Genomic DNA, 24870 nt, shown 5'->3' with positions numbered 1-24870 from the left:
AAGCCACCCCAAGATGCACCCACTTTTCTAACATCCCAAAAGATACTGGAATACACTATGAAGTTCATGTGACAAGACTGGAACCAGTGACAAAGTGCAGACTATATTCCTCAAGGTCCTACAGCAGTAACATCAGACTTTGCCAGGTGTTTCATTATGCTTGGTATGAATGCAATCCTATTAAGAACAGCTGATTGCTCTTTAGCAAAGGATTAATGGAACCAACAGTCAGGATATTTAAGCATGTGCAAACTTTCTGCTTAGAACACCAAAAACACCACATGGAAACTGCTTGAATTTCCAAGGCTGTGTATGCTTATGCATGCCATAAATACACAGTGTTTATGCAACAAGGTAAAATTTTCGTTAAAAAAGGTTAGCTTTAGTGAAGACATTGCTTTTACGGAGTAAAATAAGAAAATAAAAAAGCACAATTCACATTGCCAAAACCTTGATAAAAAATAAATCTAGAGTATTTCAACTCTGTGCCAACAAGAGCTCTGCTGGTATATCAAGGCAGAGCAGATATACCTCAGGATGACAGGGTGTTACGCTTGCAGCACAGAAAAAGGACCAAATTGATTTTCGGAAAATGAGGGAAAAATGCCAATCACAGCAGGGTACCTACCATCAGTAGGCAGAGAGCACGTCTGCCAATTAAAAACTGTAAACACTGCAGCTACTCCAAAAAGTCTTAGTAAAATAGCACACCAATCTGAAAAATACGAAAGGCCGCCATACTGTCAGCTTATGTAAGGGTTTGTCGTCTCTCGGTTAGCGCGGTCGCGCTTCTTCACAGGAGGAAAGGGTTGGTCGTGCTGCCGGTCTGCGCGGCGGTGGCTGCGGGGGGCAGCGCCGCGCTCACGAGGGGCTGCGGCACAACCATGTGAGCCGGGATGCCCACACCCACGCCGTGCACCATCACGCCCACAGGCGCCAGGGCGGCCACGCCAGGCACGGGCATCATGGCCACGGGGCCGGGGGGTGGCACCGACGGGAGGGAGAGGGGGTCCACGCCCACAGGGGGCGCGCCGCCGAAGCCCGTCATGGGGTTCACCCTCATCTGGTTGAGGGTGGGAGGCTGCGGCTGGCTCACCTGGAAAGGATTGATCTGAGCTGAGGGTGGAGGAGCAGCGCCTGCGAGGGAGAACACAGTCACGTTACACACTGCAAACTATAATATTATGATCCTGGCAAATGACATTTTTATGGGTTAATGTTTTTCCATAAACTTTCATGTAAAGTTTAAAAATTTTTTTATTTTTACTTTTAGCATCATTCTGTTCCAAGTTCACAAGGTTGGAATCCTGTACGTCTCACGATTTACCTGAAAAATCATTTGGGCATTCTGAGTTCAGAAGCTACAGTAAAAAAAAAAATTTAACTCTACTACCACGTGTACCATCTCATATGACTCAGGATTCGGGCTTTCCAGAAAAAAAATCTGTCTAGCACGGTTAACTCAAACCAGAAAGGCTGATACGCAAGAGGCCAACCAACAGGCTGCACTCGTCATGGAATGACCGTTTACGGTAAGGGACCATTCTGAACTCCTGATCAAAACAGGTGCATTTCCCACTTATGACAAACCCTGATTGAGCCTTGTCAATCAGGGCACAGTAATGAGGGCCCATATACGAACAGTCATTGTAGAAATGTCATGTTAAGGGATCACATACTTACTGATGTCACCTCATCACTACAAAACAAAAAGCAATATGCCCCAGAGGGGAAATGCTCAATATGACATAACAGTTGCTGAGTGGCCAGATACCTAACTGAATGAAAAGTAGGATTGTGAAATGAAGTGTAAAATATCCAATAATGTACAACAGAGAAATGGAAATGGGCATAAGATACCTATATAAGGTATTGGACAATTTACGTGGTAACCCATTGATATTGCAAAGACATTCCAAGAACATGTGACAGGCAATAGGAAAATTGTAATTGAAAAAAAAATAACACACTTATTTGTAACATTTAAACTGAACTGAAGAAACACAACTGTGGTCATAATGGAGTTAGTGACTAGCAACCACTACTCTGACAGGACAACCAGAAAACACTGTTTCCCTTTTGATGACTGTATTGTGGGGAAAAATTCTGGAACATGGTTTCAAATATGATCAGGTAGTCTAACAGCAACCCACCAGCTGATAGGAAGGGGTTAGAGGCAGGAGCGGGTTGCGGTGGCTTGCTGATCAGAGAGTCCAGGTTCACCAGTGCAGCGTTAGGGCCCAGGAAGGACTCTGGGGTTTTTCTGGATGCGCTAGCTGTGCCGTTCAGGCCGGAGCTGCTCTGGTGCAGGTCTAACAAGTCAGGGCTCACAGAGGCGCTGGGCCGCGATGGCAAGGTGGAGCTTCCTTTAGCCTCTCCTGTGAATCAGAGGACAGTCATCATCTTGCACCATTTAGCCTGGGTCAATTACTGTAACATGGACCAAATGGGGGGAGGCTGGCATCATTTCACAATACAGTATGTGTGTCTATAGGAACTGTGCTGGTGGAAAGCAGTGTGCTTTTCAGTGGATAATACCACAAGAGGACTCTGAGTCTGAGACTAACTGATTCACAGCGGTTGGCTCATGAGAGTATATATGAGAGGGAACGCCACTCAGCACCGATTCTGATTGCTGTGTGTAAGGAGGGACTGACCATGACAGGGAGATGAAAGATAAGCAGGAAACGAGTCATACTAGGCTTTTCACCTGTCATAGTGGAAGAAGACCGAAGGCTGTCAAACTCTGAGAAGTCATCCTTGGAAGTACCATTCAGTGAACTAAAGGGATCAAAGTCACCTTCAAAGAAACAGAATCAGAAATGGATTTTTTTTTTTTCAATAAAGGATTAAGAATTTAAAGAACATATTCATCTATAAGACATCAAGAGATGCAAATCATGGTCAATCAGACCTCAATAAGCAGAGTGTCAATGCTGTGATTTTGGTGAGGACTGGAATTAAAACGTGCTTTGGTAAAACCAGACAATTAAGTAAAGAGAAATCTTACTTTTAAAACAACAATAACTGCAGCCTCACAGCTGCACTGTATACCGCAAGACCTGCAACATGAAAATACCCATCAAAGTGTTTCTGACCTGTGGCCTTCGCACTCATTCACCTTCAAATAAAGCTCACATGGTTGCATCCTTCATTTAGGTGCATCTCTTATCACACAAAACTCCAACGAGCACCAAAGTATATTTGACAAATCTCACGGCATGCCATCTGAGTAACAATCTACAACAGCACCTTCATCTTTTGATATTAACAGCACCAATGTCTGTAACATTGATGTCACCATTCATGCCCTCCCCAGCTTGTGGGATATGCTTTCTCACCAGTGTCAGAGGTCTTGGGGCGGGTGTCACATACAGGGGCCCAGGGGTCATGGGCTGTGCGCGCCACAGGGTCGGCGCCAGCAGGGGGCCCCCACAGCTCGGCACTTTTCATGGGTGTGGCTGAGGCTGAGGACGGCCTCCATGGATCCACAGGCAGAGCTGGCTTTGAGGCTGTGCATAAAACCACAGGATAAAAGGAACTGAGATTGCAGATATTTAATAGATACAGCCAAGTTCCTGCCACTGGCCCAACAAAACAGGTGATTAATTTAATACAAGGGAGACCTAACAGAACACTGACATGAGGAGGCATGCAGGCAATTTAACAGATCCATAATACTGCTTGTGGGCTCTGTAAGCCTGATTACAGAGTTATCTCTACAATGGTACAAAATATCACTTTCTTCATATTTCTAAAGGCCAAATCAGACAGGTATGATTACAGTCAACCAGACAGTAGAAAATTTGTCTGGTTGGCTATGCAAGCTGGTTTTGACCAGACATGGTCTGAAACTCTCAGCATAAAAAAGTCACCAGTGGTTTTGTGCCACCTTTACCTTCAACATAATTAATTCTTTTAATCCAGTGGATACTCATCCACTGGGAATTTTGCTTAATCACACAGAGCACATTTCCCTATTTAACACATGCTTATTCCATGCTTTCATTTTTAAGATGAACAGGTGAACACACAGCTCCAACGCTCCAATGTACAAATATAATAGCAAGAATAATGCAATGTAATGTAATCTCCCAGTCTGACACCAAAGCATGAAAGGACATGCTCTCCCTGCAGCCCTGGATACTGTGTCTCTTTGTCGAGTTCATCTGGGGCTGCGCCGCTTTCAGTCTGGCCACATATCTGAGGAGGAGCCTGGATCCTGAGAGCCAGTCATTAACACAGAAATAGAGGGAAAGCTCTTCCTTCAACACAGAGAGTGGAGCAGAACCTAAACAATAATGAGGACAATCTCTGCGGCACGGCACAGGCCATGGCCCACGTAACGCATGTGGAAGCAGAATAAACACAGAAGCCTCCAAGCAATGAAAAAGCACTGCTACTTTTAATGTGCATCTTAATTACTGTTTAAGACACTGTTGTGGGGTCTTACAGGTGTAAATATGTGTAACCTGTTTAGAGGACCTTTAAAATAAGTGTGCTTTTATTATTTATTTAACTCGGCATTTCTAAATTACAGCTTGACACTTGAGATTTCAAATGAGTTTCTAAAAATGTCACTGGGAATTAGAACTGAGGCTGAATTGCTTCCATGTGTAAAATCATAAACTATGATAGAAAGAATAATATACAGAAAATAATAAATATTTGACAGTGAAACTCTGCTGCTCCAGGCAGGATCATTTTCAATGGCAATGGTTTGGTTCAGCAGACATCCTGTTATGAGCAGAGTGAGGAGGGGATAAAATAGACATGGGTAATCAGACACTGAGAAGGCTGCTATTCTTAGACTGAAGCAAACAGCATCAGAAAAACAGAGCCCACGTGCATGTCTGCCAGGAGACATGATCTGACCAAAGATGAAGGAGAAAGATGCCATGACTGGAATGTAGGCTCAGCTGACCTGGATTGGCATCCTGAACCTATGTAGGGCTGTATTATTCAAGCGGTGATCATGGTGCCCTAGGGGGGGGGGGGTGTCTTACTGTGTAGCTGCCAGGGGTCTGGTGCTGCCACTGCCGCTGCTGCTGCTCCCCATGGATCTGACACCTGATCCACTGGGCATTCAGGTACTGTGTCCATCAAGTCCATTAGGGCTGTCTGGAGGGAAAGAGAACAGGAGAAGGAGGTGAGGACAAAGAAGAACTGGGTTATATGTTGACAGCAGCTCTCTGCTGGACCGCTGCACCTCACACGTTCACAGCCATCTCAGGTAAGTCAGTCCTTATCAACACCATAAGTCTTCACAAATACCATCACCTTGCAGGGTTTCCATTGGGTTCTGTAGAGTGGAAAATGTTAGTATCATGTCCACTCTATCCGAAGGGGAAACAAAAAACAAACACAAAAAAGTTGACTGGAATTCAAATGGTAGTCTAAACTTTTTTCCTACAAGAAAGAAAACGTCACAAGTCTCTCAACAATCAAACCACAAGCACTGATGGGAATTGGAGTTATTTTGCCAGAAACAACAAAACTAACAAATTAAATGTACCAAAATAGTCCACTTAAGTCCCACAAGACATATTCATAAGCAGAGAACTCACTGTGCAGAACTGGGGCCAAAAAAACCTGGCTGTGGTCTGTGTGGGAAAAGTGTCTATCCTTTTTACTGCTCAAAACAGTGACAGCTGGGAATTTGAGGAATGATGCTACTGTTAGTACCTTCCCCAAAAGTACATGACCAGATTTGCAGACAAAGATTCAGATGTGTATCTGCTCCACAAGGTCACGTGTACCCTACTGTACACATGATGCGTAAACAGGTGGACAATGAGAAAACTGGACAAACACCTTTATCAATGCAGATCTATAATGCAGATGACCCCAACAAGGTGATATCTGAATGAGTTATGAACAGAAGCTGGGGAAAGAAGGCACATCTGACATGTGTCAAGACTGGAAACTTGCTGTATGTGTGAGAGCATGTGTGAGCTATGTCCCATGCAGCGGAGCATGTCACACCTCTTTTATCGTCTTAGCCGCTTTCACCGGGGTGGAACCTTTCCGACTCTCCTCAATGGCCATCTGGAGCCGGAGGTCATCCCCGCGGCGCATCCTCTCCTCCTGCAAGCAGGTAACAGGTAAGACACACGCCAACGTGATGGTCAAACACGCGCACACACACACACACACACACACACACACACACACACACACACAGTGCCAGGTTCACCTCCATGATGCTTAAGAAAGGAAAGAGGGAACAGTCCACAGTGCACTCCAGCAGTCTTCACAGGCTGTTTTAACACAAAAAAACAGGTCAAGCTGCCCTGGCCTTCTATTCCATCCTCTCATGTTTCTTATACACATTCACTGATGATTGTGTCTGTAAAGCTTATCCAAAGAACAAGTTCAAGATGTGACTCTCTGAACCCAACAACAAGGACCTGTCTTCATGATCAGCTAATACAGAGTGTTAACAGTAAACACTCATGGCTCTTCCAGGCAGTGTGCATGTTTAGTCTGTTTCTATGAATGTCCTCTTTGCCTAACCTTGAGCTTTAAAGCCCGTAACTCCAGAACAGTAAGTAAAGGTGTACCTTGCTAATTTCAAAGGTGCACCTAAGTATTTTTTTTTTTTAGCTTTTAATGATTCTTATGCTCAAAACACAACAAAAAGTGATATTGCTGCCACAATGTATCTTCCCTATGTAGTTCACAGAACTCCATGGGTGGCAGTAAAGCATAGTGGTAAGGGGCAGGACTCATAACTGAAAGTTTACCTGTTCCATTCCCCAATAGGGTACTGCCATTGTACCATTGGAAAAGGTATTTAACTCAGTAAATATCCAGCTGTAATGTAAAAATGTAAAAGCTGTAACTTATATAAGTCTCTTTGATAAGAGCATCTGCTAAATGCCTGTGATGTAATGTAATGAAGTACACCCAGAATCTAGAATGTAAACTGTAAGAGTCATTCCATCTTGCAGGGCCGGAGCAAACAATGGCTGATCATGTATTTATCTTTTTTTTAATGCTTGAGAGAATGTATCATGCAGCCCAGTATGATTCACTAAAGGCTAAAGGTGATTGTGTCAATATTTTGCTGCTTTTGAATGCAGAAAGAAACTCAGGGAAATGGATCAGGTGCAATTACTTCTCCATGCACTCCATCCATCGCATAGATCAGAAACAGGGTTAACATGACTGTGATGGAATTGTAAACCACCTATGGCACTGAGGCAATTTGCCCAGTGTCCTGTAAGCGAACCACGGCTGTTGCTCACATATGCCACAGAAACAGGAGACCAACTTGAAGCCAGTGTGCGTATGTAAACATAAAACCGCAGGGGATCAACTGTAAATGTAACTACACAGACACACCGGTATACACGACATGACTGTCGATGAGACCACGTCGGCACAGACGTTAAGAACAGTAATGATAATCACAGCGACGAAATCACAACGCAGTAAACATTCCAACTGGAATGTGGAAAAAAATAAACTGATTAAAGAAATAAACCAATTCAGTCATTACGCCCATTCTTCCCCCACACACATAACGATGAAGAACATGATGGCAAAACAGAATTCACATGTGACCTCTTCTTGAAAAACTGTTTTGCTGGCAGGAAATTAAAGAGCAGTAGAGCAGCCTGCTGAACACCACCAGCCGCCTGAGGAAATATGGCTGAGTAAGAAGCTCCACAATGCCTACAGTACTCTCTGTGCCACTTCCTACACTAACAAAACCCACTGCCTCCCACACTGCATCACCATACCACTTCTACATCAGCTTTCAGCATTCTTAGTCATTTCCATGCCTTCCTCATCATACAGCGAGCTGCAACTTATCAGGACCTGACTGTTGGCTACTTCTGTCTGAAGCTTTTAAGAGTTTCTTCTTTATTTTTTGCAGGGGTGACGGGCTAGTTCTGAGTTCCATGCTTGTCAGTACTCGTACATACACTTTAAAGATCCAACTTCACCAGAAGTAGGTCAAATCGTTCAACAATAACAAGAAGTGCTAAGTTTATTCATAGCCGTAACTGATGGACTGTGCAGTGTTCCCTTCAACTGCACAATGTAGCTTTGCATGATTTAGGTTTAAGGTATTGATTAAGGTGTTATGAAAATTGATAATAATGATCTTATTCCCAGCTGACAAGCACACAGTTCTGGTCTGGTCCCATTTGAATAAGAACTATGTGGTTATTTGATTTCTGTAGTATTAAAAACCCAAACATTAGGCCGTATCTCCTCAAAGCTTATCTGACTTTATACTGTACACATTTCTGAGATTTGTAACAGCCAATGGCCACTGAATAGTTACTGCTGCACAATAAATCCACAGATCCGGTGGAAATTTCATAAAAGAAGGGCAAAGCCCATTTCAGTCAGCAAGCGAGAGGCCGCACCTGCCTACTTAAAGAAGACGGACAGACGCGCTGGCTCGCCCTGAAAGGGGAAGTGTCAGACTGCATGGAGAGCGGTCTAAAAGGCAGTTGGCACCGTACCTGCTCGGCGGCCTCTCGGCTCATGGCCAGGGCCAGCTGTAACTGCAGCTCCTCCTCCCCGCTGGTCTGGGGCCGGGCCTGCTCCAGCTCCGAGGATGTGTGCGGAGACGTGGCTGTAAGACACAAGGGCTCACAATCAGCCTCGCTGCACACACAGCACACATACTGTATGATCACACCCTGCAGGTGGGGTTTTGCATATAACGCACTACACACCCTTTGGAAAGACATTTTACCATGCTTCATATCTGTCAGAATATTGCAGCCTCACAGTAAGACTGGTGCGGATCCATGATGCAATGGTATAATAACCAAAGTCCTGCAGTGTGGAATCAGACTAATGTAGGTTACTGGAAGAGAAGCCATAACTTTCAAAAATACAAGAGCACCAGTTAAAATGACTAAAGATGAAAGAGGTTAAAAAAAGCCAAATTAGTTAAAAAGCAATGCAGTTTCTCAGCAGCATGGCAATATTTTATACTGTGTGTGCATGTTTGTGTAATTTTTTTCTTAGGATTAATTAGGGATTTTGATTTAGAAAAGGCACAGCTTCAAAGATCTGTCTACAACCAAATTATTTCATTTAAGGGCAGCTTTTTCATTATAAATTACATAACCTAGTTTTCTTCCATTTACTGGGAAATGTTTGTGTTTGTTCCAGACATGGGGGTGAATGCGGTGGGAGTTAGAGGAAGTGTATTTTTAATGACATTCATGGATCATTCCACGCCAACTCAGCGAGAGCAGGGGCATTCCCAAGGCCAAGGCTCATTTCAAGGGTTTGATAATTTCATCTGTGTCACTGTAACGAGTGCCATCAGAAACACACTGCTTAAGTTATAACTCCAGATCTAACCTCAGACTATATAAAGTTGAACACTTTAGTAAAGGCTTTGTGGTATTTCAAGCTTTCCAAAGCAGCAAAAATGAAAGATAAAATGCATAGCACAACACAACTTCTAAAATTTTCCAAAAAAAACACAATGCAGAGACAAAGTATTTATTTCACTGATTATTGTAAATTTCATCAAGGTCTATCCAAAAACATCTGCAGCTGAATTTTTTGGAGCCTGTCAAAAAACTTTTCTAGGAAAATCTTACAGGCTCAGCCTGCATTTTGTTGAATTAGTATGGAATGATCCTCACAGTGGTGATTATTTTCACTCGTGGTAAATAAACAATGTTGCTCTTATACAATTCATTACAAGATTAACACTTCACATTTCATTTTATTTTTTTGACACGCATAGTAAGTCTCACGAACACTATCTTTCCAGAAAGACACAATTTTTGTGGTATAGCCTACGCACTGTGCACCACTGATGACGACAAGCATGAATTATTTATAAAACTCTTACTCATAATATTTTACATGGTGATAGTGTCACAATAACTCTTACTAACAAATAAGTACCTTACTAACACACACACACACACACACACACACACACACACACACACACACCCACCCATACATGCACACATTTTAACCTGTGTTACTATCAGTAATCACTTGGCCAAGCAGCTGCTTCTTGTTTTTGTGATTTGTTATTTGGACCGTTACGCTCATTTTCTCATTAATGTCACAGACTCTGCTGTTGCTACTCAGAAAGCACACTGAGAAGAAGCACCACTCATATTTTTCACAAAATCAGGACAATAACTCATTATCTGTGGCCACAGCATTGGCCAGCTGACTCTCAGACAGAGTGGTCTTATTTTAAAAAAATAGCCAAAGCAATGATCAAATCTACCCATAATGGAGAAGGATTCCAGGCATCAGCATAACCCATGGTCGTCATGATGCCGATCTGCTGACCAAGTTTTGTCATCAGTTACTCTAATTGCTACGGCTTGTGGCACGATAGATGACAACAACCAGAATTCTTTACAGAAGTAGCCTACGTGGAAAATGTGATACAGGTAGCCGGCAGACTTAAAACCAGGACCAAGGAAAGGAAAAACAGACATGCTTATTCACAAGCAGTGTCCAATTACCTTTCGTGCTTGAACCGGCTATGTGAATTCACATGGTGAAAAAATTAAGTTCTGTACTGATAGGCAAATGTGTACTGGAGGACTTTAAAATATCCTGAAACTGCACAATTAGCAAATAGTTAATCTGAACAAATACTGCAAACTTGCCACCGAACTTCAGAGCCATACAGCTACATAGCAAGATTTTTTTAAAAAATGACACCTCTTTTGATGGTCTGGTAGCTAAAGAAGTTATATTTAAAATAGGTATAGGAGTTTATCAGACAAATAATTTGAAAATGGATATGGATCTGAACATCAAAACATCTTTCTATGAAAAATTATACATAATGAAAAGACAACACATAAAAAATAATATTTTAAAAATTTAATCATGAAAAATCATTTACAGGCAATAGGTGCTGTATGTATGTTACTGTAAGAATGCTTTAAACTGCTGTGAATAGTTACAGTCCTGTGAAGGCTGTGAAAAAAGCATCTTTCACTTCACAGCAGCACAGTATTTTGATTTGAGTTTGAGGATTAGGTGGCTCGTGAGCTAATGATTTTTCAACTGGCGTTTAAACAGAAAAACATGATTACTAGCAAAGCCTTACTCAACAATAAAACCCTCGCAAAATCTCAACCAAAAGCTTGTCCAACATTCCATCATGCAAGCAAAGAAACAAACATCAGTTATAACAACTAGTTTTGTTAATTATTACATTGATGAAATATGGGATTGAATGCAAGAGCACCACATCTAAGCTTCACACTGCAAGCTAGCCAGGTTCTCACATTACATGAATCCATGCTTAATTGAAAAACATAAAACTGGCAAAACCCTAGCTGCACAAAATGAAGCTAAACTTTCAAGCCATCAGTGCGATGCACTTCCCCTTTACAGTCAAAAAGGGATCTAAAGCAGCTCTGTTAAAGATAGTGTGAATGTAAATACACCTGTGTTTTTCCATCATGAGGTACATGTGTACTCAGTTTAGTTATTCTCATCTTGCTTCGTCAGTTAATCCATTCACAACAGAGCAAAAAAAAAAAAAAAAAAAGATATGAACCGTTGTTAATTTGTTCAAAGTCAGACCCCGTTCTCACTGCCTCTTCAGCAGTTGGCCTGTTTACAGCCTGTTGAACTCCTGCAGATACCATTCATTTCAGGGCCTCCCAGCAAATGGCTGCCCTTAATCCAATAAGTCCCAGAGGAAGTGGCTCTCCATGGGTTTAACCACCACAAGCTTATAATCAGCCCCTGCGGTCTGCGGCCGCTTTGCCCACATGTACCACCATCTACCCTGTTGTCCACATTCCCCTGCCCTGCTGGGACTGTCATGTCCTTTAGCTCTCACATGTATAAGCAATGGGCTCCACCACTGAGAGTAAACAGAACACATTTCTTCACTTTATTTTTTTCTCATTAATTATATGTGATTATTCTACACTTTTTGAAAATAATCTCACATTCTCTTCCATTTCTTCTCATGTTAATGAAACACCGAAGACGTGATCGACAGCAGAGCGTTACAGTATCGTTTAATCGCTTTCGGGGGCTGATGAAATGTGCAGGAAAATGCTGCCATGGACTGTGGCCCCAGAGCTGTTGGTAAAGACGCCCTGAGAGTCTGAAACTGCTCAGTCATCACAAAAGTGCGTGCATGATTTTTCCATCAGCCGTTTTGCCTGTTCTCTGCCGTGTCAGACAAGGAGGTAAGAAGGTAGTTCAGGTTAAAGGCTACACAAAATGCCCATTAACATTTTCCTGCAAGAACAATGATGGGAAACATCCACAGGAATTTTAAAAATTCCTTGTTAACACCCCAGCCGTGCATTAATTCTTGTCCAGATGGATGTGTGCCATGAGCCATTTTCCTTTTCATTCTTTCTCCTTCCTTTTTAAATGCTTCAGTTCCTCACATATCCGCTACAACCACAGTAAATCTATTTCTGAGAACACATGAGCTGAAACAGTAAAACCCTCTGGCCAATGTCTGTCAAATAACATTTCTGCAGCATTTTACCAGCAATCAATCACAAGCTCATAATAGAAACAAGGACAGAAACAGGAAAGTTTTCTGGCCATTTCGGGTGGAACATTCAACTATATTTGCTTACAGGACCCAGACATAACAAGCAGACGAAGCGCAGTCATGGTTAGACATCTGTGTAAGACCATGTAGTGAAACAGATGAATGACACACTGGAAATAGCTGGCGAGAGGATGGCAGCTCCTCCCTGAAAAAGAGCTTGTGTGCAAGACAGGACTGCTGCTGCAGCAGGAACGTCAACGCGCTCATTCTATCCCTGTGTGCAAGAGAGTACCGCTGCTGCAGCTCTGTGAGGGCCGCTGGGCAGAGGAGAATCTGCTCCAGCTTTCTGACATGTGTTCTACCTCATGCAGCCCTCAGGACTTCCAGCAGCAGAATAAATACAGAAATGCATAAAATCTTGTACATACACATACATATAATCTAGACATTTCATAACTGTGTGTGTGTGCGTGTGTGTGTGTGTGTGTGTGTGTGTGTGTGTGCGTGTGCGTGCGTGTGCGTGCGTGCATGTGTGTGCGTGTGTGTGTGTGCGTTGGCCCCATAACTTAATATATGAATGGTATGACTTCTGCTTTTCCTCAAATTTCCTTTCCCCTTTCTCCCTAGCTCTAACAAAAATCTCAAGACCACGAAAAGGCAAGAAGAGTGCGAGACCAAGATGTTACACTCGACTGCTGTAGAGTGGGGGAAGGAACAATAACAATACAATTCATTTGGGGTTTTGGGTTCAAGTTATTTTGTTTGCATTCTTCCCTCTGCTGCTTATCCAAGAATTTTAGGGACGTGCCGGATGCCTTTGGGAAGATTATCAAATTCTTTCGTCATGTGTGGGAGGTGGGAGGTGGGGGGGATGGGCGATGCCGCCCCCTCCCTCCGTCCAACACATGGGCTTTGCGAGTGGAGGCACTCCTCCGGAGTACTGGAATTTCACTTTCCTTTACGGCACGTACGGATGGGGGTCGGGGAGAGGGGGCTCAGGAGTGCACCGGTGCTGTTGTGCAGCTGCAGAACCGTGCATCCCTGGACAGCAGATTAATGGATTAGCCCATCCTGCTTCAGTTATGAGTGCGGGCTCCTCAGTGAGGGCGCTGCACACTAATCCTGAGAGCTGCACTGCCAACTGAGAAACCACAGTGTTCCAGTAAGGTGCTCCCGCCTCGGCCCCCACTGCCGCACTGCACAACACCGAGCAGGACTTTCCCTGCCGGAGCCCGTCTGGGACCGGCTCAGACGATAGAGCTGCTACACTGACCTAAGCTAAGTCTGAGGGGAAAACGAGTGTTTAGTATTTTTAGTCTTATTTCTTACTCGGTTCTTTTTTAGAAAATTCCACATACACTTCAGTTTCATTAATACATATTCTACGCACAACTCATAGCAGTAACATCTACATCGTAAAGCATCAAATAAAACCATCATTTGTACAGTCTAATTGTGCAAATCTCATTTGTACATCTGTTGTACAACAAATAAGCGCCAAATTATTCCTAGTGTTTGTGTCTTTTGTAATTGGTTGTAAACATTGTCAGTAATCTTATTGTCCAATGACTGTGGGATCTGCAATTTGCTGTAGTGGAAACCATACAGGATCGGAGGTTACTAAAATTACTACTGTAATAACAAGAATAGAGTGAGCATTCATTCCTAATGCACCTAATATACGCATGAGACAAAGCATTGTAAAACTGAATTTCACTAATTCGTATTGTGACCTCCATGACATGAAACATATATTGTTAGCTGACTGCCTCATGCCTAATTAAATAATATATGTTACTAATAAATATGTATGTAATTCTTTATTTCATGAAAAAGAATTAAATGTACCTTTTCATCCACATAATGTCCTATGACATCTAAAAATTCTCAGTTTCTAAAGTCCCCACAATCAGGAGATTCTACTGAATATAAGCCAACCTTGAAATTTCTGGCCCTGTGCTTTACAGAGTACTGTTTCACTGGGACTGAGATCAGTGCGGAGTTGATGAAGGCTGTCATCTGCAGCTTTGACTTCATGACGTGACATTATCTGTTGTCAATTTCCCCTTATGTTATTAAAAAAAAAAAACCTATGTTTATAGCGACATTCAACATCACCCATAAACACATACGATTGATCCAAAACAAACCGATCAATCAGTTATCTAGCTAAGCTAAGTTGCTAAGTTGCTCTATCAGTTGCTATTCTGGCATTATTCCTTGAATTCTTCCCCAGTGGGAGCATGAAACCAGTCCAAGCACTGGTGGCAGTCACGCTGCGTACTTACATCCGTGGTAGGAGGCGGGGGAGCCCCCGGACCTGCCATACTCCTCCGAGTAGCTGGTGGAGAGGTTGGGCTGGCTGGAGCCGCGGCCGAAGCTGATGTGGTTGTTGCTGCCGACGGCGGTGGCCACCTGCGCCATGCGCTCCTTGGTCTTGAGGGCCTGCGAGCGCTCGGCCTTGAGCCGCTCGTCGTCCTTCAGCAGCGCCACCAGCTGCTTGGACTTCTCGCGCACGTTGATGCCCTGGTCCTTGCCGTCGCGGTCGATGTACTGGAAGTCCTTGAGCGTCTGGATGGCGAAGATGTTCTCCTTGCACTGCAGCGCCACGCGCTCCGAGCCGGTCTTGATCAGGTAGTCCAGCAGCGTCAGCGCCTTGTATACGTGCCGCCAGTTCTTGCCGTGGTCGTTGAGCCTCTTCCAGATCATGCTCATGATCTCGGAGAAGGCCACCACGTTGTAGGTGAGGTCGGCGATCTCCGACATCAGCGAGCTGGAGGGTCCCCACGAGTCGTTGGAGGTGGCCTCCCGCACCTTCTTCTCCGCCTCCGAGTAGTTATTCACTATGTTTTTCACTTGCCGTCGGATCGAAGAACTCGGCATGTTGGCAATTTGACAGTTAATGTTCTCAAAGGGGCGAAAACAAGTTCAACGTATAGTGTTCTTTTCGTAAAAAGTTTTTATTGTTTCTTACTCAATTCCCTCTGCTTGATCAAAGTGTGTTTGTTCAGAGGCTTTGTCTATCCAGACCTACTCTCACGAGGCGTCCAGAACAGCGCTTGTCAAAACCACTCCAGCCCAGAGAGGGCAGACAGCATAGTTAGCTCCTTCATCACCTGGAACATAAGACCAGTGTATTATGCAGTGATGAAAAGGGAAGAACTGAGGAAAAAAAAAAAAGACAGCTCTCACCAATTCAACTCAAAATGCAAAACACTTTGCCAGGAGAGGGGCAGTGTTAAGAGGCTTGGAAAATACATGATTCAGTTTCAGCAAAATTAAGAGTTCGGATATAACATCACAAATATCAAATTGACTACACCAGATAAGGTTTAGTGATATATGAACCTGATGGAAATACTTACGACATCATTTCTACATTTTAGAGGAAATTACTGACATAAATAACTAGGATTGTAATGTAATACCACATTTAAAAAAAACATCCATGCAATTTGAGAGAAAAAACAATCACAGAAAAAGTAATCAAAATTATCTACTGTAACTGTTTTGTTCTTCAGCAGCCCATACATATCCATAGTAACATATTCATCTTATTTTTCATGCAACTATATGACTGCGTTAAGCAATTTGTATGTAAGACCCTTGCTGAAGGCCTCCTAAACCCAGCCTTTCCACCACTACAGCACACCACACCCCTGCTCTACTGCCCTTCTGTTGTGCAGGCAAACGATTTTCTTGGCCAGTCAGACTTTTCAGGCTAACTGTAGCCAACCGCTGTAAATTAGCTTGCTACCTTGCTAACTACATCAGGCCAGCTAGAACTACCCACATTAGAACAGCTCCATATTGACACGTAACTGCCAAAAGAAAGGAAACACCTGTGTAAATGGGGATACAAAGATTATTGAAAGCAGGTGCTTCCATACAGGTGTGGTTCCCGGGCTAATGAAAAAATTCATATCCCATCATGATTAGAGTCATGTATAAAAATGGTAGGTAGGCTTGGTGTCCCATTATTTCGACGGCCATTGCTTGATGAAGAGATGTCAGTGGCCGAGAGAGGGGTGATTGCTGTGGCACATTTGCAGGAGCTTCAGTGACAAAGACCACTCAATTTCCTGATGTTTCACAAGGAAGTCAGGCTAAGATGATGTTGGTATGGAAGTCTAAGAGAAAGCCATTCTCAACTAGGGGCAACTGTGGTCAAAAATGCATACTCCTCAACTGGGATTTCCATGCATTGGTTCAAGATGTAAGGCAAAATAAACAGGCAATTCTGAATCGGTTCACTGTAAATGTCAATGTAGGGCACGAGGACAAGTTTCATCAAAAGCAGTGCGTGAGGAGCTTCAAAGAAAGAGAAACAACAATTGGGCTGCAGTGCGTAAACCCCATCACACCTAAAAATGCATGTTTTCGAGTAATGTGGTGCAGACAACACAGACCGTGGTCTACTGAGCAATGGAAATGGTCAGATGAGTCATCCTTCACCCTGTTCTAAGCAAGCGGAGGAGTGCATGTATGACATACACCTAAAGGAACCTACAGGCTTGAGTACTTGTTTCCCTTGGTGGAGGGTTCTGGTTGCTCTGCTACGGTGTAGAGTGCATTCCCCTAGCATGGTTTAGGTCCACTCAACCCCATAGACAGCAACGTAAACACCAATAAATACAAAGCCATGAGCCAAGAAATGAAGCAAAGGACATGCCATGGCCATCTCAGTCACTAGATCTCAACCTAACTGAGCAGTTATGGCAGGTTCTGGAGCAATTTAAGACAGAATCTATTTAAGATAGAATCTATGCCAAGGCACGCTAAAGCTGTTCTGGCAGCTCATGGTGGCCCAGCGCCCTATAAAGACACATTATGTTGCCATTTCCTTTATTCTGCCAGTTATCGGTAGCTGCCCAATGCAGTGCATACAATGCAAACCTACAACCGGAAGGTGTCATAACCATACAAAGACAGTGCAATGCAGTATGAAATTTCTATGCACACTGAGAAATACACTTAGATTCTTTAACTCCACATGATAGTATGCTACAGTCCAGTAAAGTAGATTAAGAAGATGTTGAAGACGTCACTTCAGAATCACAGTACACTCTAGCATTAGGGCTCAGAAAAAAATAACTGAGCATAATAAAAAAATAAATATTACAATTAAGTTAACAAAATCTGACAATGTCAATGATCATATTTCAAAAACACCCATCTGGTCTTGGTCTGCCATGTCAGCTGCAATGCCAAATTCTGAATTCTTCAGATTATTTTCTGGACATTGAAACTGCTTGCTAAACCCCTCAGATATACCATGACCTGAACTGACAACCATTTTTTTTTCTCTCCTAAACTATGTTTTCACAAAACAAATACATAGTCAAACCAAGGGCTCAGTGAACCGAATGCCAGGGATACCTAATGAATGTTCAGAATTGTACCTCTTAAAATCGTAGAATATTGACAAAACAGGTCCCATTATCTCCTGTTCACCCCTCAACACTGACCAGTCTGGTGTGGATGACCTCAGCATTAGGACAAGTAAGCTTGATGCAACAGTACCCTTTTCTAGAAGTTTTCTAGAAATATTTCCTTTTACTATACCACCTTTCAGAGAGCAACATCATCCTAACAAGAAAAGAAGCATCCTTCTGGCAAGGACCAGAAGCATCCAGGTTGTTTAGTGAAAGCTGCCCATCCACTATCAATCAGAAGGACAAGAAATGACTGATGTGGCCTAAAAATAAAATAATGGCAAAAGACAGGTAGTGACATATATCCAAGCAACATTGACATGACCGTGACATGAATTCTATCTATCATTGTTGATTGGTATTTGGTATTTTTTTACATTGCCATGTTTACTGTATCTGAGGCAAGAACACAAAACAGACTGTTGAATGCTGAATAATCAAGGATGCTGGATAAATTGTACCTAACATTACATCAATATTACAACCATGATTCAAATACAGTACAGTACCCTATATACTGTAAACACTGAACATTCTTCAACAGAAATGTATAAACAACACTTCCTGAAAAATACCAATATAAACTATGGATTCTTCATACATAATACTCAACCTTAATACTTCACACTTAACCTCTTCAAGTTGTTTCACACAGATCACATTTAAGCTGCGTTTTTGTAGCCCTTTACATCAGTACAAATCAACAGCATTTTCATCAGAAATATCTTTAATTTTCTCTCATTTGTGTAGACAGTGTAAATTGGGACTGAAGCTGAAACTGAAAGCTCAGGAATAAAAGCCCAGCACCCCTTTTCCACTGACAAGTCATTTACAAGTGCACTCGTCATATAAAGTAAATACTTAACATGTCCAGGCAGATAGAGATATCACTCAGTGTCTGGGCAAAGCAGCGCGACCATTTGTTCTCATTTCATTCTTTTCCACACTCACTACTTGCCTACATGCAATTAAATGGGAAATCCCTGAAAAAGCACAACAGGTTCTCAAATGTTACAGACCACACGATGCAGCATGTTATTTCAACCTGTCAACATGAAACCCTGAAATTTTTCCAACTACCTAGCTGGAGGTTGTACCGATTGCTAGAGAGGTGGAGCTGAAAAGGGCTGACTTCTGATATCCTTCTTGAGCTAACTGCAGCTAACCTCAACATAGTGTAAGGAGAGGCACTTTCTTTTTTTGGATCTGTGGCAGGTATATCCATCGACCCAAAGGATAACATGAACGAAGACAATCGCCAATCAAATTTGCAATTATTCGTCACAAATCAGAATGAATTTAATTTTGTGTGAGATAATCATGACTGCCTGAATTTCAACAGAAAATATAATCCAAAAAGAACAGCCCTTGTGATTAGGGATAGTAATGTGCTTCTTTCTTCTTTATTCATTTATCATTTATCTAGTTTTTAGCTCCAACATCAATGAAATAATTTACACAGCTGACACCACTGACATCTCACTTGTAAGTAGCCCAGAAACAGTAGTGTTAGTGACCTCAGTTGGTATGGATCAACATCACAAAAAGGTTTGTGGAAATTCACCCATACCTGAACTAAGCCAGCCGCCTGATTCCAGCACTACACTTTAAAAGGGGTAACAAGAATTACAAAAATATCACTCTGTCTTTTGCGCAGAGCATTCAAAGAGCATTCTCTTCAAACAAACCCAACCATTCTCCACCATGAGCTGGCACACACACGCATAAAGAGCTCTGCTGCTATGAATCTATACAAACCCATCAGATAAGATGTAGGGGATAACTATCACACTGTCAACAAAACTCTACTACCCATCTCCAACACTAGGGCCTTGGTAACCAGCACATAAGCAGTATTTGCATAAAATTCAGAACAGTATGGCGATCATAGCTAGATTGGCCCACGTCACCTCCAACTAACGATCTACACAGATTGGTGCTGCTTAATGATGAGAGTCCTACTATGCTGAGGCATCTCAGTGTCCAGTGTTGAAATCACAGCAGGGATTGGGCAACGTACTACTTGACTACAACTTCAAGAATGTGTGTCTGGATTACTTCCTTCCCTCCACTCAAACATATGCCCACTGATGAGCAAAGGATTTGTTATCAATATAAAACACACAAATGGTACTTAAAAAGTGACAGTCTGCATCTAAAGAGCACTTAGGTTCAGGAACTATTAACTGAATCAACTGAAGTAAACAACTTTGCCTGCGCAAATCTTCACTCTTCAATCTTCAATCTTTTTTACCCAATCTACCAAGGGCAGACTCACTACCTGTATAAATAAGGCCACCCCCTTAATCAGATACCCCCAAACAAATGGCTAGTGGCATGGTCAGTCACGCAGATGAAATCAGAAAGTCAGCTTTAAAGCAAATTGATTAAAGGCAGTCTCACACTGGAGGAAGAGTGTAAAGTGTGGCCATTCCAGTCAGAAAGAGACCAACGGATATGGAAGTAAGTGCAGTATAAATAAGCATTTTGAGTCACAATTCTTGGAAAATATACGGCAGTTTTCTTAAAATGAGTTTACACACATATCACCTGATCTGTTAGTCACACCAATTTTATCCCACAGAAATGAATTAAATCAAATATACATAATTATATGTAATACATACATAACAAGCAGCATTAGCCTAATGCATAAAAAATTTATGTCTCACTTCTAAACATGATGGGGGGAAATACAGGAAATTCACAAGGCCCACAAGAAAAATTACTGAATAATATTTTAATACAAGTAATCTGCCAAAAGCTGCAAGAGGCATTTCTGCATTACATGTGAATCTGATACTGGGTTACCTGTAAAAAGCCTGAGGTGTATTTCTCAACTGTTGTTGGGCACCCTTATGAAAACAAATCTTGATAACAATTTAGAACATCCATACATGACTGCAGGATTTTGTGCTATGGTGCCTATGAGCACAGTGAGAGCCCCTGGGCTGGATAGGCACTGACTGGTGCTGATGACAAGCACTGACAAGCCAAGTGAATCACAGTGGAGTCTCTATGCATTAGTGTTAAGGAAAATACAGAATTCTCCATCTGCAGAAAATGTGTTGTTTCTGTGCATAGCAGTAATCACAGGTATCAAAGATGTCCATTCTATTAAACTTATCTAGCAGTGTCAAACAAGTTTCCTACAACTCTGCAGCTATGCACATAATCCCTGCCCCCATAACCTAGATTTGTTTCCATCATTCATTCCAGAAAGACCTTTGAGACAATCACAATATCCTCAAATACTGTTCTAACTAACAAAAAAGTGAAGTCAAAAACCCTATATTTAAACATTGTTTAACGAGTCCTGTATTTCTAAAGTCTAACATAATCACACCAGTGTTTTTAAGAATACAGTTTAATTACAGCAATAATTAGTCCCTTGCCAGTTACACTGAAAAAATCAACAGCTACTTTGCAAGAATTCCCCACGTACAGTAGAAAGAAAAGCATTTACCCAAGCAGCAAACGTTAGCTTACGTAGGAAATCTCCCTCCAAGTGGCCACTGACTCTATTGTTTCTGACAGCACCCGTGTCCACACCGAGACAAAGGCAGGGCAAAAGAAATGGACGCGTCTATCGTGCCCACAAAGCAGGCACCATTCAGCTTTCCTTCCCTTCTGGGTCGAATTCCACAAGGAATTGCAACAGCCATGCACAGCTAACGTTAAACAATGTTAGCTCTGAAACTAAACCATGCCAGACGGCAGGCTGCCTCCTTGGCTTTCTTGTGTGAGAGGATGCGTGTTGCTTCCAACCGGCTTTGGTTGTTAGAGGACCACATCGATAGCGTCATTCAGATAGTTATAGTTAGATACCAAGGTGTGCGATAAACTCGTTACATAGCTAGTCCAGCTAGCCAGTCGTTGTTTACAGCTCGCTAAATTAGCCAATTGACTGTCTTGCTTACAAACTAACGTTAACAATCTACAATAGCTAACTTAGATAAAGTAATTTACCCTGTCTGTATTAACTAGCTACCTTGTCGTAGTCATTTTATTTTCAGCTAGCTCACTTAGTCTACCACCTAGTAAGCAAATTGATTTTTGAATGCTTAAATTAGAATACTTTCCAGCTTAAATGCTGAAACTTTTTCCAACCACTGACATTAGATCGCTAATGTTAGCCAAGTTACCGTTAGACGGACAGGCTCATCCGTGATAGAATGCGTTAACTAGCAATCTTGTCTAGCTAACTAGTCTAGTTAACGTTAGGTTCGCTTAGTTTGATAGCAAGCCAGCTATACATCAGTGCGAAATAAATTACTACCATTGTTGCTACATTAAAGATAAAAGTATTTGTTCAGCTATCTCAAGAACATGCAAAACCCTGAAATTAGCTAGCAAACTACACTAGTTGCTGAATAGAAGACTAGGTGGCTAGCTACTGAACATATCGTTATAACCTGCGTTGCTGAAGCAGTTACCTAGTAGCTATATATAAGTGAAAAAGTTAGATTCAAAATTCATTCCGTCTGTTTTGGACACCATATCAGCATACTATACCAGCAAGACAGTTAGCGTTACTTGGCTAACAGCTAACGTTAGGAACACAATGTTTATCTCACATTAACTAGCTAACAACACCAAGACAACCTCTGTGATACACATGGATGAACAGTTAGTCAAGCTCACAAGCAAGCGACTGTTTTATTTTTCAGACACTTTTTGGGCTGACACGTTAAAACCATTGCCTGAATGTCCTGCCCACTCAGAACCGCAGCAGCTAATTAGGCCGCTTCTCTTCAAGCTAGCTTGCTAACTTATGTTGGCTAACGTTAGCAAAGTTAGCTGCTGGCAAATGTGATGGAGATGTCGCTGTGTTGACAAACCTAGGAAAGCCGCCCTAAAAATGCAAAACAACTACTTACCATTTCCAAGTTTTGGAAGTGTCCTTAGTTCTTCCTTTGTGGGATAAAGTTGTACTTGCTAGCAGAAAAAGAAAAACTCGACTATACGACTAAGCTTTTCGGTACTTTGGTAAACGTGTGGCTTGCTTGTAAATGTGTTGATGTACGTGCGCGCCTCCGGTTACATTAGTCTGTGTCCGAGTGTGACACCATGAGCCAACATGGCGGATAGTCAGATACACCATTCAGGGGGGAGGTAGGCGGGCGAAGGGTGTGACTGCGGGACTGAATCGCTGATGTAAGAATCCCTCCTTCCCTTACATGATGTTTCCCCCAATTAACCGGAATCTTGCTGTTTGTCATGCATTGGCTTTGTTTACTTGGTACTTTGTCAACTTTTTTCTGTATTGAAACAGGCAAAATTATTAAAGTTAACCTGGTAGAAAAACATGCATGACTGTTTCCTGCAGCGTTTCCTATGTGAATCAGAAGAATTTTTCAACGGGCCCACAAGTGACGTATATCATTAGACAAAAACGTTCAACGGCAACTCCTAAACCAGCTAGATTCCACGCAGCAGGCCATGTCTGCTTTATTTGTCTTGCTTTATTGTAGGGAGTGTTGTGTTGTTGTACCATGCTCATGAATTTATTGAAGCTAGTATGTTATTATATATAATTCCTATTGTTGTTGTTGCTATTGCTTGTTGACACAACACTGTATTATATTGAACCTTATTAGATGCCCTTTTTCTCTTTCTTTGAATGTTGGTCTGGTTAAGAGCATCTGCTAAAATGACAAAATGCAAATGTAATGTAGTCATAGGGCTCAATTTCTGCCCCACTGCGATATCCAGAGAATCCTGATTCTGAGCCTGCCTTGTGTCTTTTTCACTCACATACTTGCTCTAATAAGACATAGCCTTCTCCTGCTGTTACCGCTCAGCATTCCAAATCATATCCTCAAGAGGGTCACCAGCATCTTTTTCCAAGGAGTTAACACAGCTTGAGATAGGTGGAATCATTTTTTCCAATCAGTGAAAAAAACAAAACATTCTGATTACAAAAGCTCTTCTTTCTTTTCATTCTCAGTAATTTTGCTCTCCTAGTTTATCATGCAACAAACAGTGCTTTATGACCATATGGATTTTGTATCTGTTATGGCTGAATGTTGAATGAGAACCCTTTAGAGAACTGGGAGCACTCGAAGCAGGCGCTGCAATGCTTTTAGATAGGATCTGACTCTGGAGGAAGAGGCTATTTGTGTAGTTCAGCAGGTCACTGGTGAGAGTGATGAAAGCCAATCCTTATCTCCCCATGGGCCTTGAACTGTTGGACTTGTAATGAACTCCACCTAGTGGTACTAAAACATCATTGGGAGTTCAATGTTCACAAACCACGGCCCAATGTTATGAACAGTTAAGCATGATGATTTGCTTCCAGCTGTTGGGTCATGACAATGCTTAGCTGTGTTGAAGAGCGCCATTTGTAATGGCGGCAATACGAGAGTGGGCCAGCTCTGAGAATCAATGAGTGTTTATGTGCGTGAATATGATAAAGCAGCTCTATGTGCCCAATAATAATGAATTTGCCTATTATAGCTCAGTTTTTGTTCACAATGGGGCACACAAACCGGAATCCAACCATCGATTTTTGCCTGTGACCATTGCTGGTTTTCATCAATGTCCTTGCTTTCATGAATATACCAAACATCAGCTCATAGCCATTGTGATTTTGCTCTTGTAATTAAGTGGTATACACAGGTGCAAGGCATATGAACAATCTTGTCTCAGAAGGGAGAATTCATTCCCAATTTGGTGTCAAACTGCAACTTCTGCCTCTTCTGGTATCTCACCCTCATCCTGAAACATAGGACAACAATATTAGAAAATACAGCATTAAAGACAAACACCTTTGCTGGAAGTAATCACCATTGATTCATGTTTCATAAATCAGTGTATCAGTATGACCTCACCGTTTCAATAGTAAATGTTTTTTTAAGGGTTATCATCTGGCAATGTGACTTCCTGATTTTTTGCAATCTTTCACTTTGACTTAACAAACTTTGAACAAAAGCA

At 42.2% G+C, this 24870-nt stretch overlaps 1 protein-coding gene across 1 annotated transcript; it reads right to left on the bottom strand.

The window, feature by feature from the left end:
* Window positions 1-547: 547 nt before the first annotated feature.
* Window positions 548-23000, bottom strand: LOC118779394 (epsin-2-like). The gene is made up of 9 exons (XM_036531530.1): window positions 22815-23000; window positions 14788-15615; window positions 8484-8596; window positions 5986-6087; window positions 5007-5121; window positions 3342-3512; window positions 2711-2800; window positions 2154-2378; window positions 548-1137 (listed from the first exon to the last, which is right to left on the bottom strand). Exons 2-9 carry the CDS (start codon window positions 15380-15382, stop codon window positions 794-796), a joined length of 1755 nt encoding a protein of 584 aa, XP_036387423.1. The 5' UTR covers window positions 15383-15615; window positions 22815-23000; the 3' UTR covers window positions 548-793.
* Between the last annotated feature and the right edge of the window lie 1870 nt (window positions 23001-24870).

The sequence above is a fragment of the Megalops cyprinoides genome, chromosome 1 (assembly GCF_013368585.1).
Source record: "Megalops cyprinoides isolate fMegCyp1 chromosome 1, fMegCyp1.pri, whole genome shotgun sequence".
Lineage (NCBI taxonomy): Eukaryota > Metazoa > Chordata > Actinopteri > Elopiformes > Megalopidae > Megalops > Megalops cyprinoides.
This window is presented reverse-complemented; position numbering and strand designations above follow the sequence as displayed.